This window comes from Mchenga conophoros, linkage group LG3 (assembly GCF_057382185.1).
Source record: "Mchenga conophoros isolate Kocher_MC1m ecotype Shallow Benthic linkage group LG3, M_conophoros_male_GT1.1, whole genome shotgun sequence".
NCBI lineage: Eukaryota > Metazoa > Chordata > Actinopteri > Cichliformes > Cichlidae > Mchenga > Mchenga conophoros.
In genome coordinates, this window is record NC_140528.1 from 12,657,201 (window position 1) to 12,678,618 (window position 21,418).

Consider the following 21,418-nt stretch of genomic DNA (forward strand, 5'->3'; position numbering starts at 1 on the left):
GTTGAGGTGATGGGTCAAAAGAAATGATTGTGACATATGGTGTCTCTGACTGCACTTCCATCTTGTATGTCCGTGGGAGGGTCAGGATGTTCATGGTTTGGATCACTGCTGATGTTTGGTTCAGAAGGACAGTGTTCTCCTCTAATTGTGGCAATGTTGTGAAGAATCACACATGCCACAATAATGTCACATGCCCTTTCTGGGGTGACCCTGAGTCTTTGCAGGCACTGGAACCGGGCCTTAAGCATTCCGATAGTCATTTCAATTCTGGCTCTTGTCCTGCAATTAGCCAGATTATATCGCTGCTGTGGGCCCGGGTCAGGGTAAGGGGTAAGCAAATAGGGTAAACATGGATACCCCCTATCACCAAGCAAGTAGCCAGTGAACTCTCCTAAGACAGAAGGGTACACTTCAGTTCAAATGTCCCTGGAGCAATTGGTCTTTATATATTTTAAAGTATTCTCAACTCACCATGTCCAAATTTTGTGCTCAGTGTACATTCACGGAATATTTGTGAGTCATGGACAGAGCCTGGCCACTTGGCTTCCACATTTGTGATAATGTTGGCAGCATCACATATGATCTTCACAGTGCAGAGAACACAAATTAGCATCCATTACTATAATGAAATAATTTGTTAGTTTGACATGCTACAGGGAACTATGTACCTGTACATTAATGCTGTGGAAAGACTTCCTGTTCACATAGTCTCCTTCATTTACTGAAGGAGCAATGATTGGAATGTGAGTGCCATCTGTACAGCCAATCACGCCTGGGAACCCTGAAAATAAATGTGCAATTTAAGTAGTAGTCCAAGTATCACCACATCATACATTAAGTTTTGGTCATCCTGATACCTGCAATTTTGTGGCATCCCTCTTTGATGAATCTTGTGGGTCTATGACCGGGGAACACCACAAACGGGTACAGGAGAGGTTTCAGTGCAACTGTAACATTCCTGACTGCCCGACAGACGGTAGCCTTGGAAACGTGCTCAGCGTCACCAATATTATACAGAAAGCTCCCGTTTGCAAGAAACCGAAGTGCAATACAAATAATATGCAATGAACTGAGAGCATGTCCGCGATGTGTCACATGCGTAATATATGGCCTGAGGATGTTATCCAAATAAATTATAGATTGTGCTGAGAAACGGTAACGTTCGCACAGGAAATCATCAGGAAATGATAAAATGTCCAAACGCGCTCTGATCACTCTCTCCCGGCGGAGAGCTCTGCGGAGAATTTGGGCTTCACGATCTACTGGCTCTTCAAGGAAGGGACACGCCATGTCGGACACTTCCTACTGTCAGGTTTCCGACAAAGGGGCGGAGACAGTCAGGGTTAGTTGTAGTAAACCTGCTAGGGGGCAGGTTAGCTTCACGGAGTGTGTCGTCATAGTGACTCACTGAGGCTTCATCTGAACTCTCTTTGTGAAACCGAAAACCCAGAGTTTTCGTTAACTCAGGGTATACTTACTCAGTTTTTCCACTAAACCGGCTTCCTGAAACAGGGCCCTGGACACTAAACACGGACACACAGGTGAGCTGCTTCCTGGAAGGAGGCGGGACTCCACCTGAAGCAGGACGGAGGGGGGAGGAGGATGTAGATTTTCACAATAAGAGCACTTTTTTCTGAACGAATATAATGCCACACCAAAGGTTTATGACTGTGTAGTTTGTGTTGTGAGATTTAAAGTGCACATTATTTTCTCATTATGCCTTTTATCTTAAAGTAAATTCAGTTATTATTAATATAATAAAATTATTTTTACAGGTCTGCACTCACCTGCAGTAAAGACTGAGAGCAGAGCTGAATCCAACCGTCCAATCAGTGAGCAGCATCAACACCTGAGCTTCATTCAGACTCTGTTATTGAAGATGTTGTTGGTACAAAGTTCATCTGCTGCTCACATGAATCCATGAAAGATTTATTTACGTTAGTATGCTTTCGATGGAGGCTCTGTAGAAAGACACCAGCAGTCTCTGTGTGATGTTGTTCTTCCTAAGCACTCTCAGAAAGTACAGTCTCTGTTGTGTCTTTTTCAGTAGCTCAGAGGTATTCACACTCCAGGATAGGTTTCCCTCTATGCTGACTCCCAAGAAGCGGAAGTCTGCCACCCTCTCCACACAGTCGTCGCTGATGATTAGTGGTTGGATTTCTGTCTTGTGTCTTCTGTAGTCAATTATGAGTTCTTTGGTCTTTTTCGTGTTTAGGAGAAGGTTGTTATCCTTGCACCATGAAGACAGCCGCTCCACCTCATCTCTGTAGGCAGACTCATCTCCCCCAGATATGAGCCCCACCACAGTAGTGTCATGTGCGAACTTTACAATGGCGTTGCTCTGGTGGGCGGGGGTGCAGTCGTGTGTATAAAGCGAGTAGAGCAGTGGACTAAGCACGCAGCCCTGTGGCGACCCAGTGCTTAGATTTAGGGCTGGAGATGTGTAACGTCCCACTCTCACTCTCTGTCTGCGGTCGGTGAGGAAGCTATTGATCCACTTACAGGTGCTGTGAGGAAGTGTTAAGGTTCAAAATTGAGGAGGGAGAGTACAAACCACTCTTGGTCCAGAAGGTCTTTGGTCAAACAATGATTTTAATGAACACACGTGTGGGAAGACACTCTGTACGCAGACAGCCAGTAGTCCTCGACTTAATCAAAGCATGAACAGATATTTTATAGCATCAGGGTTTGTTTACTGACGCCCCTTCATGCGTCACCGGTACATTTTATACATAGATCAGATCAACATCATCATGACTTTTCACCCAGAAAATCATCTTCTATTTTCATGGCTTGGTACTTTCCGTTCTTGTCTCAAAGTGAATTGTTCCTCTTTCTTGTCTAGACATAACTGATCTCTCCTCTAAATAAGTCTAACTAATATGTGTGTATGTGTTGACCTCACATGCTCTTTGTGTCACCTCTTAACTGTCTGTGTCTCGTCCTCAAATGCTCCTCAAAATAACCTACACTTAGACTCTGCTTTCGGTTTCAGTTCTGCAAAAGGCACACTCTGCAAACCTGCAACTTCCTGTCAGCCTGCAACTTAGTCTCTCTGAAAGACACACACTGTTTAAACATCTGAATGCAATATAAACTCCAGATTATATTATTAATGCAATGGTAATGATGACAATTATTTAACAATAGCAGTAAAATAATTTCCCTGCTCCACACTCCCTCTCTCGACCTCTGGAACACCAGAGGTCGCAATACATTGTGTCCTCGCTCAGACCCTCTCTGGTGGTCTCGGACCTCGAGATCTCCAGGATCCTCGTCCCTCCTGTGGTCGCCGAGATCTTCTGCAAAGGAAACAAAACACCTTTTCCTGCACCTCCCTAACGTATCCTATCTGGGACTCTTTAATCAAAAGCCTGATCCTAATTATCTTCTTAACTTATTGACTTGTATTTATGTATACTCTTCAACGTTACTCATCACCTTAAAACTCTTTAAGCCCTGCTTTCACGTCCGGTTGCTCGCTCTATTTTCCCTTATCTGATCATCAACATCCTGTGCACAAATTGTCGCTGCTGCAAGTTCCTCTACTCCAAAAGAAAACAACCACTTTAATCAATTAAGTTTAAGCATATAAGCAATTACTCCTGTATACATTTCATCATAGCTAAATGCTGCCTTGAAACAATTCCTATGTGTTAACTTCATTTTAACCTCACATTTCCTATGTTATAACCCATTTTGGTATAGCCTTTTTATTTCATTTTGCTCCTTTAATGTAACAATACCTCCTAATTCTAGTTTATCAGACTTAACCAAAATATATGCTTTCCTTCCTCTTTGGTCCTTCTTTAAGTTCAGTCAAAAAGCTAAATGAATTTGAGGCCTTTTGCCTGGAATCAATACTGTCATGTGTGTTTCTGGACTCTGTGTCTGTAAGCGTGTGCAATCCTTCATGAACTCATATTATCCTCACAGTAGATTGGCTAATCATAGCGCTAGCCAAAGGCTCGTGACCCTCCAGAGACAAATTTGAGCCACAACTCCTTTAAAAGCACAAAATGCAATATGTATAAAAATCATTTCTCCGTACAAGCTCCCCCTTTATCCTAAAGATAAACCTATGTAATATCTGTATGTGTACGCCTACATTATAACCACTTCTTCTAAAGATCAAAAAAAATCAAAGCTGTTCTACCCCTTCAACCCTCACTAATTTTCCCTCTAAGAATTATTCACAGCTTTGAAAAACCGGCATTGTATCTTCTAAACAGGATTCAGTTCTGTCATGGTCCTGGGCCATGTTGGCCCAGTATTCTTGGTTCCTTGTATTTTCGCTCCTTATTTAGGCCAGGTTTTCTGAGGTGTCCTGTTGTGGTGTTCCCTAAGTGTTTTTTCCCTTTGTGACTCTTACCCCCTTGTGCCCCTCTGTCTATTTATGAGCTCTCGTCTCTCTTTGTGTTTATTCCATGTTTCCCCCAGCCTGTTATGTCTGTGTTCTCCCCGTGCTTTCTCTCCTCCTGTCTGAACCTCTGTGTACTTCCTGTTTTACTTTGACAGTCTCTCGTCAGTATGCGTAATGTTGTGTTCACTCCTGCCCTGTCTCGTTATGTTTATCAGTGTCACCTGTGTTCCCCACCTGTGTGTAATCTCCCTGTGTTCTCTGGGTGTATTTAAATTGTGTCTTCTGTTATGGTAGTTGCTGGTTCGTCTGTGTTGTTTCCCCTCGGTTTCCCTGCGTCTCTTGTGTATTTCCCCGGACCTCCCTGCATCCTCGTTTCTGGTTTGTGTTATTAGCTTACCCAGTTTAGGTTTCCGGTTTCTTGTTTTTCCACCAGTGCTGTTTTGTGCCCACCGTTGTAAATAAATATTCACCTGCACCAGAGCTGCCGCCTTTTGGGTCCTTTTCTACAACTCCACACGGCTTGCCTCGCAAACCGTGACAAGTTCACTTTTAATCCTTTAACCTTAATTTAAAAATAACAGTTTCAGTTTTACCATATCCAAATGATCAAAAACCCAAAAGGTGATGATCCTAAATTATTAAACAATTAAATTATTAAACCCTAAACCCCCCTTTATCTTGATACATTTCATGTGTCAAGATACTATACAAAACTTAAAAATGCTCAGTTTCCCCACTCATGATCCAATCTATATCATAAAAATAAACTTAAAACAGAACAGTTATCAGTCATGTGTTTCTACAATTAATGGTAACTGAGTTACATCAAAAAATATTTCCCCTTTAACATTTGGCATTCTCCCAACAATATACTATAATCCCATAATCTAACCCCAGTCAACAAAACAAAACAGAAATTTTCTCTGGTAAAAGCAAATTGTTTGTCCACATTTATTCATCCTCACTCACATACAGTCACACCATGTATTTGCTAATAGTGGAGCTTCCCGCGTCAGATTCTCCACCCTCAGCAAAATGAGCTCAGTCATTTTTTATTTTCCATAGGAAAATATTTCTTTATGCTTTTGGACTGGATTGACTCGCATAAAATCCTTTTTACAGGGACTTACGTCCTGAATAGTCCCCAGGTAGCTTTCTCCTCAGCCAATAGAAATCTGGAAAGCCCCCTTATATTTTCAGCGCCGTTATTCACTGTTGCAGGCCTGCTTAAAACAGAAATAAAAAAATAGAGCTGATTGTTAGCTCATAAAAACAAAACAAAATCACCTGACAGGTTTTCTTTAAGTGCACTGTTACAAAATAATGGGCCCCTCCCAGACATGTCCATGTTTCCTAAAACTCCCTCTATTAAAAACAAAAACACCAACCCAAACCTAACTGACAAAATCAACCCCTCACCACAACAACCTCAACAACCTTAAACACACAAGTCTTGCCACCACATAATTTCACCTCCTCAATACACCGAAAGTCTCATTAAAACCACACAATTTGCACACAAAAATCACCCCCTTATGCTCTGTAACATACTTCAATTCAGCATAAAACATAACCCCCTTACAACAACATATCACTAAACTATAAATTTCCTACCCACATCTGCACTTCTCTTGTCTGCCATGCTTCCTCTCCTGAAAGTCACTTCCCCAGTCACACACATACAGGAAGCTCCTACGTCACCACTCACTCGAGCTAATGTGCATACTGAGTCATCTCTCAAAAAGCTGTAACAACAGAAACATATGTTTAAACATTCCCAACTTATTAAATTATGTTATTTCTTTCTACAGTTATCACTGGTTTTGATCACTCAGTACGAGAGCACTCCTAAGTCACTATTTTTAAAACTACTTTAATCACTTTTTTGTTTTCATAACTCCCTTTGTCATATGGCTTCTTCTATTCCTCAATTACAAACTCAAATGTATTTTATTAAACATTCACACCATTGTATCATTCATACAAAATAGCAAGCTGTTCTTCATTGCATATGTTTGTGTTCTTAGCCAGGTTTAATCTGTATCTATGCATTAATCTCCATGAGCTTGTCTTGTCTTTATAAGGTTAATGCATTTTCTGTTTGTGTATGTGAATTTGCATATGTTGCTTTTGCAGTGTGTCAGACTCCTGCACAATTCTCCACTTAAGCCGTCAGTTCTCTTTCCCAAATTTGCTAACCCAAATTTTAAGTTCCCACCTTATTCCTGCTCCTCAGCCAGAAGTTAGGGCCCACTTGTCAGGTTTATGGAGACATGGCGCTGTGAACAATTCAACCAGAAACTTGCCTTGGCATGTCCAGTCAAGTTAACCTACAGGTTTCTTCCGACCGCTGCACGTGGAAAATTGATCCAGATCTGTTTCGCCCCTATAGAAACACAACTGAGACATTTTCATTATTATCATAAGTGCTTAAACTACCCGTTTCCCTCTCTCTGGTCAGAAATCCCAACTTATGTCATGTATATACGTGTAAGCAGGTCTTCATTGCTTTTCCTATGTATTTTGTTCAGTGAGTGTAAGCTGCTTTCTTCATTGCCTCTGTATGTTATAGTCAGGTTTAATTCATGCATCTTTTCTCTGATTTCTTAATTCAAAACTATCTCACTTCTGATTCTTTCCAGAAATAATTTCACATGTAACACTTTGTCTATGTGTGTTTTCTATTCTTGTTTACCTCTTTGTTTGTGACGGTGGACATCTCTAAACCATCATGAGTTCAGGCTTTCATTTCAATCCAATTACACCCTGTATTCTCACAGTCGAACTCGTCCGGCTTCGCCTCTCACTGGTCACCGTCCTCTTCTCTCAGTGTCCTTTTGTTGTCTTGAATTCCAGCAAACACAGTCTGTTTCTTCTCTGTTTCTCTTCAGTATTTTCCTTTTGGATCAAGTCCCAGCCTGGCAAAATACCACATTCAGTGCCTTTAAACAGTCATGTCACACTGTTCTTACCAGCCTGCTGTCCACCGTGCATGTTTCATCACGTGGTTTCTTCTTTCCTGTTGATCCTCTCAGTCATCTCTTTCAAGATTACTCCAAGCATGGCAAATCTGACAATCAGTGTCCAGTGCTTTACCACCGTTCATTATCCCACTGTTCAACTGCCCAGCCTGTAATTTACAGTACATGTTTCCACCTCGTGGTTCCTTACATGCTGCTGCTGGTGTCGTCAGTGTGGTTTCCGTTGCACTGTCTTTTGCCTGCTATTAATTCTTCTCAAGTCCACGATGTTCTGTCGGTCTTCATCAGGAGATTAACTGTCCTTTGAGCTTCTTCTCAGGATGGGGACAAGTGCGAGGTCAAGCTGTAAAATTTTAAGCCAAAATCTGGCCTGTTTTCTCCCAATTATGCTACTCTAGTGGTTTTGGCGCCGTACTCAAAATTCCAGGTTGAGAGAAGTCCACCTTCATTTATCTGGAACCTGTATTAACACACTAAAGCATACGATTACTATCCTTTTCATTTCTTTTCTCAAAACCTCCATTCTTAATCTGCCTAGAGTTTAGCTCATCTGTTTCTCTCTCTGGGTGCTCACTCGTCACCTTATATGGGCATGCAAACTTCCTGTCACCCACACCATTTCCTGTTACACACACACAGCATGCAGCTGCTCTGCTGTTTCTCCAGGCTAATCAAACTTATTTTGTATTTACAATCTACAAACCCTCTGTAATTCTACTAACTTTTGATCTAAAATGTAGCATCATTCACACAATGATTTCATAATCCTCTCACACACACACCTTTTAAATAAACTAAACTCTTATAACATCACTCATGCATCTCTTAAATTAAAAACACTTTCAAACTTTAAAACATCCTACTTTACATCACCAAAGAAATACCTCTCACACCTTTATTCATCATTCAAAACCTTCTAGTCACCGCATTCACACAAGAAATTGAAAAAATAAAACACACCAGCAACTATTGCTGGAGAGAAGTTACTACTGAAAGTAATATGTTAATCTTAAGTATACACAGTGCACTCAATATATTTATATATCTACATCCAACTTCAGTCAATTACTATACATCCCCTACGGCAACTCAAAACTTTATTTATAGTCCTCTAATAAACATAAATGGCATTTTAAACACACACTCAACAATGTTTGCAGCAGTATTTGTAAAACCAACTGTGGCTTAAACAGTTCACTGCTTACTAATTTGCATTAGTAAGCATGTTCTGATTTTATCTGTTTTGATTTTATATACTGTTTTGATTGTTTGTTTGTTTGTTTGTTTGTTTGTTAATTAGTTAGTTAGTTTATTTGCTTGTTTTAATCAATTTTAAATCATGCTTTTTATTTGTTCTTGTTTCTAATGTCTCTGTAAAGCACTTTCAATCACCTTATTGTTCAATTGTGCTATACAAATAAACTTGCCTTGCCTTGCCTTGCCTTGCATTTTCACACTCACACACACACATCTAAAAATAGCAGCAGGCAGTCAGTGCATTACTGACTCGACACACAGAGATCTCTCACACCAAATTTTCTTATTCTATATTACAACGACGTCTTATATTTACAACCACTGTCAGATCTGTCAGCTTTAGCGCCTACACAATTTTAGACAAATTTAAAATAACCGCCCAGCGGATAAACTCCCTGAGTTTTTTGCGACCAATTAACCAGTATCAAGACTTTAACTGTTTCTGGCCTCATTTCTAAAATCCCTAACTCAATTTAAAAGCGTCAACCAACCCAAACTTTGAAGTTTTAGGTTAAAGTTACACTCCCGAAGTCCAACTTCTTCTGACCAAAAAAGCGCAGGTACCGTTCCAAACGGTAAGGAGACTCTAACTCCTAGCTTAATTCCAGGATGCCCTGTACCCCACAGTTAAGCCAAACTGAACTAACCCTGTTCGCCGACAGGTCAATGTCGCGCGTCCACGACAAGGAGGGAGCATAACCTCCGGGCTCTGCGCTTCCTAGAACCCCCACGGTTCCGTTCTAAAATAATTTATAATACTTTGAAACAACAATCAACACCCGAAACAAGTGTATAACTGAGGCAGGTGCAACCTAGTGGTCAATGGAGACTCCAACTCACAAACTGACCGCTCAGGTCCACTCTTATGACCAAATTTGGACTCTAACCAACACAATAACCAATTCCCTACCAAACTACTTGAGACTCGAACTCAATTTCTTTGGGACTTCAACCCAGTATTTAAACTTTTCTTATCAGACTCTTAACTACTTTCATTTCTTCTTAGCAGAACTCTAACTGCATCAACTCATGAGATTTTCATCAAAATCAAAACAGACATCCACCAGTAACTTCAGTGAGTAGACTTAAATTTTATCATGTCCAATTTGGCACACTTTGGAAATAATTCAACAGGTAGTGCCTTACCTTTTGGATAAGCCGGCTTATGCCCACTCACTTCGACCACTGGAATTCATGTCTGCCCGTCAGACCACCTCAGAGACCACCAAATTTCTCCATCTAAACCTCCAATCCTCCCTCCTCAACCACCGGACGAAGCCCCCAAATGTTAAGGTTCAAAATTGAGGAGGGAGAGTACAAACCACTCTTGGTCCAGAAGCTCTTTGGTCAAACAATGATTTTAATGAACACACGTGTGGGAAGACACTCTGTACGCAGACAGCCAGTAGTCCTCGACTTAATCAAAGCATGAACAGATATTTTATAGCATCAGGGTTTGTTTACTGACGCCCCTTCATGCGTCACCGGTACATTTTATACATAGATCAGATCAACATCATCATGACTTTTCACCCAGAAAATCATCTTCTATTTTCATGGCTTGGTACTTTCCGCTCTTGTCTCAAAGTGAATTGTTCCTCTTTCTTGTCTAGACATAACTGATCTCTCCTCTAAATAAGTCTAACTAATATGTGTGTATGTGTTGACCTCACATGCTCTTTGTGTCACCTCTTAACTGTCTGTGTCTCGTCCTCAAATGCTCCTCAAAATAACCTACACTTAGACTCTGCTTTCGGTTTCAGTTCTGCAAAAGGCACACTCTGCAAACCTGCAACTTCCTGTCAGCCTGCAACTTAGTCTCTCTGAAAGACACACACTGTTTAAACATCTGAATGCAATATAAACTCCAGATTATATTATTAATGCAATGGTAATGATGACAATTATTTAACAATAGCAGTAAAATAATTTCCCTGCTCCACAGAAGCCCTAGGTCTTTTAGCTTGGCGTCCAGTTTGTATGGAAGAATGGTATTAAATGCCGAGCTATAATCCACAAAGAGCATACACACATAGCTTCCTTGCCTCTCCAGATGTGTTAATGCTACATTGAGTGCTGTTGCTATGGCGTCCTCTGTCGATCGGTTTGCTCTGTAGGCAAACTGGTGTGGGTCAAGGCTGCTGGGTAGGGCTGCTGTGATGTGGTAACGCACAAGTTTCTCAAAGCACTTCATCACCACCGGGGTTAGTGCCACTGGTCTATAGTCATTTAGGCTAGAGATATGAGATTTCTTGGGCAAGGGTATTATGGTGGAGGTCTTGAGGCAGGGTGGGACGTTTGACTGTTCAAGGGATTGGTTAAAAATCCTGGTGAAAATATAGGCAAGCTGGTCTGCGCAGTCTCTCAGCACACGTCCTGGTACGCCATCTGGGCCGGCTGCCTTCCTCGGGTTAACAGCCCGCAGGGTGTGCCTCACTTCATGCTCCTCCAGAGTGATGATGGTACTGCTGCTGTGGGCTGTATGGTGTAGCTGTTCCTCTGAGGCATAGGGTGCAGTGACCTCAAAGCGTGTGAAGAAGATGTTCAGCTCCTCCGCCAATGCTGGGTCACCTTCAGCCATACCTGATTTGGACTTGTAGTTTGTCAGCTGCTGGACACCCTGCCACACCAGCCGGCTGTTCTTACTCTCCAGGTGGTTCTCGATCTTCTTCCTATAGTCCGCCTTGGCCTTCTTAATGCCTTTTTTCAGGTTGGCTCTAGCCCTGCTGTAGCTCTCCCTGCTTCCGGACCTGAAGGCGCTGTTCCTCTCTTTTAACAGCTGCTGGACTTCCCGGGTCATCCATGGCTTTTGGTTGGTCTAAACCCGGATCTGCTTGTCTACTGTGACAGTGTCTATACAGTGTTTGATGTAACAGAGGACACTGTTTGTGAACATTTCCAGGTCTTGATGTTGGAAGATATTCCAGTTGGTTCTGTCAAAGCAGTCCTGTAGCTGTTGAGAAGCGCCCTCTGGCCATGTTGTTATAGTTTTAGTGATGGTCGACGCAGTTTTCCTGATTGGGGCATATGCAGGAATTAGGAGCAGGGATAAATGGTCAGATTGGCCCAGATGTGGTAAGGGTCTTGCCCTGTAGCCCTTCTTGATGTTCGAATAGACTTTATCTAAGGTGTTAGCCCCTCTCGTGGCACACTTCACATGCTGGTGGAAATTAGGGATAGCTGTTTTTAAATCCACCTGATTAAAATCACCCGCTATAATGTGCACTGCGTCAGGATATTTATTGAGTTTATTGTTGATGTTCGTGTGCAAAAGCGCTAGTGCCACGTTAGTATTTGCATCTGGCGGTATGTAAACAGTTGTTATTACCACAACAGTGAACTCCCGTGGAAGATAGATGGGCCTACATTATAACATACCATAATAGACCCATTTCTGTAATATACTCACATATCTATATTATTGCTAATATATATTGTAATATATCTATATCACTAAAGCACTTCTGGATGGATGCAAACTGCATTTCGTTGCCCTCTACCTGTGCATGTGCAATGACAATAAAGTTGAATTCTATTCTATTCTATTTCTCTTCACCGCAGGCTTTGAAAAAGACATGTTTGGGGCTATGTGACATTTATTATTCTACTTGGTGTCACTGTCGCATTGAAGTTTCAATCAAGCGTTTAGCCGACGGACGGGGAACGTCTCAACGCGTAGAGAACGTCATTTCTGCTTCTTTTTCTTGCAACCGTAGCACAGCGATCGGCAGATAAAAAGCCGGTAGCAGTCTCCTTTGTTTTTACGCTCGATGTTCATGTCTTTCATGACGACACGAACACCGTGGCGTTTGCAGATGGTAGAAAGTGCAGGGATAGCGAGCGCAAAAAAGGCGACTGCTCACGGTGCCGGGCTGTTGTTACAGGAGAAAGAAGCGGAAATGACACCGTGACATATAACAAATAACATCAGCTGTTTCTGATGTTAGTTGTTTTGACTGCTTTTACATTATATTGAAATATATGTAATGTTCATGTTTGCTGCAATGCAAACGCAGTGATGCAAATAAAAACATCGAGCCACAAATTACGGTGCGACCCTATAATTAGTCCGGGTTACCGGGGACTGTTGTTGCCGATGAACAGGTGTCGCTATGTGACTGCAGACTAAATTGGGCTGCATTGAGTTCATGACTTTTCTTTTATCCCGCCGCCTACGCATCACTGTGAGAGTTAATATGAGATCTCTCTCTGTGGAAAAATAACTTTAAATCCCACTGACGTGTGTATAAATCTATATACGTATAACGTCCCGCTGGGCAGCAACACACACACACACACACACACACACAGACACACACAGACACACACACACACACACACACACACACACACACAGACACACACACACACACACACACACAGACACACACACACACACACACACACACTATGCACAGACTGGTACTCTTTGTTCATACCTGTGTAAGACGTCATAATGAACTTGTGCATATTCATGGAAGCTCAATAAAGAGCAGTGTTACGAGGGAGCAGACGAGAGCGACTGAGGTCAAGTGAAGGAACGGCGCTGTCACAGTTCTCTCCCTCATCAATTGTCTGGTTCCAGCGGTGGGTCTGTGCTAGACGACCCATCACCAGCTTTTTCCACTGGTTACCAGTACGTGGTAGAATCCACTTCCAGATCTGGTTGTCTTTAAATCTGTGAATGGATTGGCTCCATCTTATCTCTCTTTAACAAAAGAATCCAAGTGGAGCCCTCAGGTCTGCAGATAAGCAGCTTCTGACCAGAACTAGACGTAAAAACAGAGGTGAGCTTTATCGATGGCTGCAGCCAAACTCTGGAACAGTCGCCCTTCACATCAGGTCGTCACCAACACTGGACATTTTTAAAAGCCGGTTGGAAACACATTTGTACTCTGTAGCTTTCAATCCTGACCAGTCTTTATAGTCATTACTGTGTATGTTTCCTATTTTCTCTCTACTCTGTGCAGCACTTTGGCTCAAGCTGTTTTTAAATGTGCTGATAAATAAATGTAGATTTCTTTGAATAAAACAGTGGAGCCGAGCTTTGAGCTCAGTGTGTAACAGTGTGTGTGTGAGAGCCATGTAATGTCCATGTGTGCATGCTGACTGTGCTGCTCTGACCCCCCCTCCTCCTTTCAGGGTGGAGCCTGCTGGAGTCCGATGGTTGAGACCAGGTCTGAGGAAGTGTAAGTGTGTTTTTAATGGGATTCATGAAAACAAAGCAGCACACATTCAACCATCTTCATCATGTCAGGAGTCATCATCAAAGTGTCAATCAATGAACAGATGATGGATCAATAACTGCAGCTGGATTGTGTTTGTTCTCTCCATCAGATTCCTGTCAACTCACAATCGACACAAACACAGTGAACACAGAGCTCCAACTGTCTGACAACAACAGGAAGGTGACACATGTGGAGGAGGTTCAGTCATATCCTGATCATCCAGACAGATTTGATGTTTGTAAACAGCTGCTGTGTAGAAATGGTCTGACTGGTCGCTGTTACTGGGAGGTCGAGTGGAGAGGAGACGTTAATATATCAGTGAGTTACAGAAGCATCAGAAGGAAAGGAGGCAGTGATGACTGTGTGTTTGGATGCAATGATCAGTCCTGGAGTCTGTACTGCTCTCATGATGGTCCTCGTTATGTCTGTCACAATAACAGAGTAACATCCATCTCCTCCTCCTCCTCCTCCTCCTCGGTCTCTAACAGAGCAGCAGTGTATGTGGACTGTCCTGCTGGCACTCTGTCCTTCTACAGAGTCTCCTCTGACACTCTGATCCACCTCCACACCTTCAACACCACATTCACTCAAACTCTTTATCCTGGGTTTTGGTTTAATTTTGGTTCCTCAGTGTCCCTGTGCTGATCCAACAGACAGTTTCCATGACTGCAAGTGTTGAGTGGAAAAATGCTACATTGCATTATTGCATCCTCTCACCACAGGAGGCGCTGTTGGCACCACTGATTGCTGATCAGCTGTTCTCTGATGATCTGATTGATACTGTGAATAACGGGACTCACTGAACTCTGTGACACAGTGAAGATTACAGAGTTTAACTTCACCCTTTAAGACTGACCACAGAACCAAGTCCGCCAGAGCTTTTGTTATATTTTTACATGCTGTGGAGCCATTTGTGGGAGCATTTCAAGTTGCTATACATCAATACAACTGTTATAGCCCTAATTTTAATAATATGTATGCATTAAGTCCATAGTAACTACATAAACTGCAAAAAAACCTCTGCTCATCCATCTCTGTGTGTATCAGGATACATTTGGTTCATAATACACAGAAAAATCAGAGTTATTACCTGTAATAAATGTGAAAGATTCCTGCAGTGATAACCAGGCAGGACTGAAACACATCCAAGCTGTCACCACGGTAACAGCACCGCCCATCCACAGGTGAGGGGAGGAGCAAAAAGAGGGACTTTGACCATTTTATACTAAAAACACTCAACTAATGTTACTAATATGAAACAAATAAGCCCACATTAATGTGAGCGTTTATTAAATAATAATAATGATGATTTCCTCCTGATCTCATTTCCACAGCAGAGAAAACTGTGGTGTATATTGAGGTGGAGGGTGTGGTCTGTGGCTCAGGTGTAGAGTGAGGGTGGGGTGCACCACAGCAGCATGCTGGGACTGCTGAGGGTGGAGGAGGGAGTGATGATGACATCAGAGCTGCAGCACAGAGACCAGTGAACACACAGTCTGTTCATCTTTGCATAGATACAATATACAGCACAATATTGAATGACAGACACGCTGTGGGAGCTTCCACAGATACACTGACGTCAGCATCCAGAGTCCTCCTGCTGCTCCCCCCTCAGAGCCCCGTGATCAGCACCAACACATTCAGTTAGATGACAGAGTCCAGCTGCAGCTAGAATCAGCTCCCCTCTGTGAACAACAGCACAGCGTCAGTGTTTCACACTCAGTGAAAGGAGGAAACAGCAGAAGAACACCATGTGTGCTACGTTTCCCAGGACACACTACAAACTGCACAAATACAGAGCAGCACGTGGAAGGACCTGGAGCTGCATTTACAGAGCTGCAGACAGCGTGATGTCCTGTATGGACAGGTGGAAGGAACCAAGTCCTCAGCTGGAACACTCGTGTTTGTCCACAGACAGGAAACACAGCAGGAAACTTCCTCACAGAAGTGCAGCTCATGGATAACACACTTCCTGTCAGTCAGAATGAGGCTGCAGCCAAACACAGAAAGGTGTTTTTGTCCAGATGAGCCCAGAGAAGAAACACGAGTGTTCACAGACATCAGAAGCTCAGAGAGGTGAAACATGAGGTTGGAGTCCTCGTCAGCATCCAGAAGAGCTGCTGTGAAACCCTGAGTACTCATGACAGACTCTGATGGCACAAACACATCATGATTCAAACAGAAAGACAAACATGGAGCTCCTGATCCTCCTGCATGAGAACAAGCTGACATGAGCGCTGTGTCTGAGAGTGTCTCCCTGTCACAGTGACAATAACACAGCTGCTGCTCACAGTCATTAAACTGACCTGAGGTCAGCTGTGCTCCTTACATATGAACCATGTGACCTCACATCAGTGCTGTGGATGACTGTAGTCATAGAAGAGTAGAGCTGTAGCAGGTGGTGTGAGGAGGAGGAGGAGGTGGTGAGAACGGGTTGACTCTGGAGAATTTTAGAAAAAGTAGTACTAGAACAACTTAACTATTTCCTGGATAAAAATGCTGTTATGGACACTTTCCAGTCTGGTTTTCGTAAATTGCATTCCACTGAAACGGCCTTACTTAGAGTATCTAGTGATATCTTGATGGCAGCAGACTCTGGAGAATACACAGTGCTGGTCCTGCTGGATCTCAGCTCTGCTTTTGACACTGTAGATCACAGTATCATGATAAACAGACTTGAGAACTTGTTTGGGATTACTGGTGTTGTTTTAAAATGGTTTATATCATATCTGTCTGAGAGATCTTTTACTGTTTGCATGAATCATGTCACATCAGAATCAACAGTTTTGCCGTGTGGGGTACCTCAGGGATCTGTCCTGGGTCCAATTGTCTTTTTACTTTATGTATTCCCCCTAGGCCAAATTATTAAGCGCTATAAATATATCTCCTATCATCTCTATGCTTACGACATCCAACTATACTGTTCCTTCAAAATATCTGAGTTTTATAAATTGTCTAATTTAAGTAATTGCCTGACAGAAATCAAATTATGGTTAAATGACAATTTTCTCCAACTAAACTCTGATAAAACAGAAACTCTGATTATTGCTCCAGACCACATGGTCCCAGAAATTAGACAGCATATCAGCTTCTTAGACCCTTCTGTAAAATCAAGCCTTAGAAACCTCGGTGTCATATTTGACAGCTCGATGTCGCTCGAGCAGCTGGTCCGAAACTGTTTTTATCATTTACAGAATATTTCTAAACTCAGACTAATGATATCAAAGCTTGAACTTGAGATGATTATTCATGCTTTATTTCTTCTCGTTTAGACTATTGTAATGGCCTTTTTACTTGTTTTAACAAATCAGCCTTAAATCGTCTTCAGACTGTGCAGAATGCTGCAGCACGTCTCTTAACAGGCACCAAGAGAAGATCGCATATCACTCCAGTCTTGGCCTCCCTTCACTGGTTGCCTGTAAGTTTTAGGTTTCATTTTAAAATTTTAGTTCTAACCTTTAGGGGCCTGCATGGTCAGGCTCCTCAATATTTATCTGACCTGCTGAAACCACATACATCTTCTCGGGCTTTAAGGTCATTAGATCAGAGACTGCTGGTGGTACCGCGCACTCGTTTTAAAACTCGTGGTGATCGGGCCTTTCAGACGGTGGCACCACGGTTGTGGAATTCTCTCCCACGGTCTCTTCGCTGCACGGACTCCATTGATTCTTTTAAGAAACAGCTGAAGACATTTTTATTTAGAAAAGCATTTGATTAATTTCTTCTTAAGCTGCTTTTATAGTTTTATTGTTTTACGTTGTTTTATTTACTGTTATATTGTTTTTATATTCCCATTTTCTGTGTTGTAAAGCACTTTGTGATTTTTATCTGTGAAAAGCGCGATATAAATAAATTTTACTTACTTACTTGTGTGTGTGTCATTTCTCACTCAGTCAACGAGTGCAGATGTGTTCATATGTGTGTTTCTCTTCATTCTGAGTCGGTGTGTGTAGATGTGTGTGTTGGTTTACTTAACAGTAAATTACCATGGTAACATATAGCATGAATTTAACCTGCTCTGGCTTCAATTAGGGAATTATAAATGGGTAGTGTTGGCAACTTGTGACGCACCAGAAAAGAGCTGCTATGCTAGTAAATTGTAGCCTAAATGGAAGCAGGGAGACAAAACAGCAAACATGTCACAGATAGACCATTATCAAAACTCTAAGATTAGGACACAGCAGAATCTGACTGATGGAAACTGAGTGTTTCTTTGAGTTTGTCATGATGTGCTGTGTGACATGCAGGAAGGACCCAAATGAAGGGCTCACAGATGGAAACTTAAAGCGTAGCTTCATTCGCTAGAAATACTTTCATAGGAAATTAACAGAAAACTAGAAACTAAACTCAAGAAACGAAGGAAAAACAAAAGCAGGAGCACAGAAGCACGGACTAGATACAGGACACAGTGACAAGAGTTACCGGAGAAATGACTGGAACAAGAAAAAACATGAAGACAGAACTAAAGCTACACTTGACTTGAGAGGCTCAGGAACCAAAACCTGAGAACAAGAAATCACAAACCAGGAAGAAAAAATACTAAACACAGACTAAAACACTAGCAGTCAAAAAGCCATGATAACATCTAAAACAAACAAAACACTGGGTCACCAACCCAGGACTGTGACAGAGTGATGTTCAACCATCTTAGCCATCCTCCCCTGGCACTGCCCCCTGCACCCACAGCACCCCACAGGGTTGTGGGGCAAGCAGCCTAAGCAGAGAAGTCCGGACTTCCCTCTCCCTGACCACCTCCTCCAGCATTTCCAGGTTAACACCAAGGCGTTCCCGGGCCAGCCGAGACATATAATCACTCCAGCAAATCCTGCTTCCTCCCTGGGGCCTCCTCATGCCCCAAAACTCTCTGGACACCCAGGAGGCATCATAGTCAGATACCCAAAGCACCGTAAAAGGGGTCAATCAGCATTCTCCAGAGGTTGGCTGGCCTCTGCCTTAGATATAAGGGGAGGAGCAGGTGGTCAGAGTAGAGCAGCTACTCCTCTGCATGGAAAGGAGCCATTTATTGCCTCAGTTTCAGCTTCAGTGGTGTTAATTTTCTGAGAGTAAGGCTCAAATCTAAAAATACATTTAGAAAACACATCAAATATAGCATGCTCAATCGTAGCTAAGTCCATGTGCAAAACATATTTAAAGTCACCAAGTACAGTGCAGGTGTGTGTCTCCTCTGCAGGGAGAGTTCAGGTCCAGGATCAAACAGGGACATCAGGAACAGAAGCAGCTCCATTGATCCGACTCCTCTGATGGCTGATCGATCAGTTCATAGATCCTCTGAACTGTGACAGAGGTCTCACTCTGGAGGAAGCTCTCAGCACTTTCCAGCAGCTCCTCCATCATGGAGGACGTTCCCTCACTGTAACAGGTGGAGGAGAGAGGAGAGGGAAAGAAAGAGGAGAGAGAGATTGAATTCTGGGATATGGTGGGCCACGAAGGACACACCCGACCCATCCTTCAAACTCGGGGGAATGAAGGACGCATTTGAAGGAGTCGAGGAATCGGGACAGCCTTCGTCGCCTGGCTGTGACGTCATCGGCCTTCAAATGCGGCCTCCGGAGGATGCGGCCGACGTTTTGGGACACAGCTTGTGTGTCTTTGTTGGTCATGTGACCTCCCAGGGACTACACATGGAAACGAGCAGTTTAGCTCAAATCTGGCAGGTTTCCATCGTCTGTTTTTGTCCTGATGTCCATGAACATGAACACTGTCCCTGTCAAACACGTCCAGATAATCTGATCCAGTGTTGTTCTTCTTCTGTGGTGTTTGTGATGGAGCAGCAGCTGCTGATCCTGATGTCCTCCACCAAGGGGGCAGCAAATTCAGCTGACTGTCATCATTTATTAAAAAGATGTAACAATGTGACATAATGCAATATAATAGTGTCAGTTACACATTGTGGGTTGCACTGTGGCCAGAATGGACATTACCTCCTGCCTAATGGAAGCTGTCAGCCATCCTGCAACCATGAATTAGATAAGCAGAAGTGAAGGGATTGTTAACAACAATTTAATAATAAAATGTAATGTGATAGTTGCACTTTATTAGCTCCCCACAATCATATGAATAATAACCATGAATGCACTGCATGCTCATAGCAAGTTCTTTAGGTTTAAAGTGAGATCCTGCTTTAAAGGGCGCTTCATCTGCTGGGAATGACATGTTTCTTCTAGTATGTAAGGCTCAGCCCATCTTACTGGGACTTACTTTTGTAGATCCACATGCTCTAAACCTGCTGCTCCATGATTGGTGCAGAAGCTTTAAGCTACTATTAACAAATAATGACCATGGACTTAGTTGTTACTACAATAACTTATCATTGAGCAACTTGTATATTTAATTTTACTTGTAAAACTATGCAAGTAGAATTGAATGGGGCACAGTGAGCTGAGCACAGGCCCACTCTGTGACACTCAGAGGTTTGTGGATATCATACTGAGAGTATTGGACACAGTGCAGCCAGCTTGCAGCCACTTTCCCACCACTTTAGCACAATGTTTACATGAGACTCAGCCACACTAATGTTCCTGGGCAGACATGTGGTGCAGCATGGCTGATGGCACTGTACCTGCAGCTGTCATGGACAAGAACCACTCAATACCTCACCCAAGCCAAGCCTGTGCTGATGTTGTGATCTGAGACCGAGACACTAACCCAGGATCAGGATATGATGTTGTGAGAGTTTCACTAAGAATTAGCTCTGATTACAAGATTTCAATCTATCGTAACTCTAATTTGTATTTACTTCAGTTTGTTCATCTTGGAGCTGTGTGCAGCTGAGGACAGTCTTATTATTACCAGGTGAGGATATGTAACAGCCACAGTCTGTAGAGATGATGTCACCATGGAGTGGTGATGTCACTGGAGCTGCCAATATGTGCTCCAGCCAAAGCTACACCAGAGGGTTGTGCTGTGTAACAGGTTGGTGCAGGTGGTGTTATCTACATTTGAACCAGAGGTGGGACCAAGTCATTGTTTTGCAAGTCTCAAGTAAGTCTCAAGTCTTTATCCTCAAGTCTCAAGTCAAGTCTCAAGTAATGTCAGGCAAGTCAGAGTCGAGTCTCAAGTCACTGGTGTAAAAGTCCGAGTCAAGTCACAAGTCTGAAACTTTGAATTTCAAGTCCTTTCGAGTCTTTAAAAAAAAAAAAACGAAAAAAAGCATGTTGCAGTTATATGCTAAATGTAAATATTAGACCATGTAATTTTAAAATCTGTGTTTTTCTCAACACATGACAAAATAGTGAACTTAGAAAATATACACAAATTGTGAAATTGCACCTCTTTAAAATGCAGCTCAATTAAACCTAGCTCCAAGAATAATTTTCACCGACAGTTCTGAGATAAGCTGCATGTTATTCTTGGATGCGGTTGTAGGACCGGCTTTAAAATCGCATGACAAAAATATCATACACATTAAAAAAAACTGCATCACCAACGTAGCCTGGACAACATTTGCTAGTTAGATGAAGTCAGCTATCTCATCGTAGCATATTTATATGCATATTTATAATTATACGGTTCTTGGAGTGAGCGCATACACTCATGAAGTTTAGTAACTTCAGGTCACTACAACAAGC

General features: G+C 42.5%; 2 protein-coding genes across 2 annotated transcripts in view; one reads left to right on the forward strand and one right to left on the reverse strand.

The window, feature by feature from the left end:
- The window catches only part of LOC146577293 (protein NLRC3-like), a gene marked incomplete at its 5' end in the record, with an annotated part of 140,589 nt that extends 126,115 nt beyond the window's left edge, over positions 1-14,474 (forward strand). The window contains one exon of the mRNA XM_085267649.1: positions 13,939-14,474. Within this exon, the coding sequence (XP_085123775.1) occupies positions 13,939-14,474 (536 nt within the window). The remainder of the gene's footprint in view (positions 1-13,938) is intronic.
- LOC146577283 (protein NLRC3-like) overlaps positions 1-21,418 on the reverse strand; it is a 682,649-nt gene that overhangs the window by 400,915 nt on the left and 260,316 nt on the right. The gene's annotated exons all lie outside the window — the stretch shown is intronic.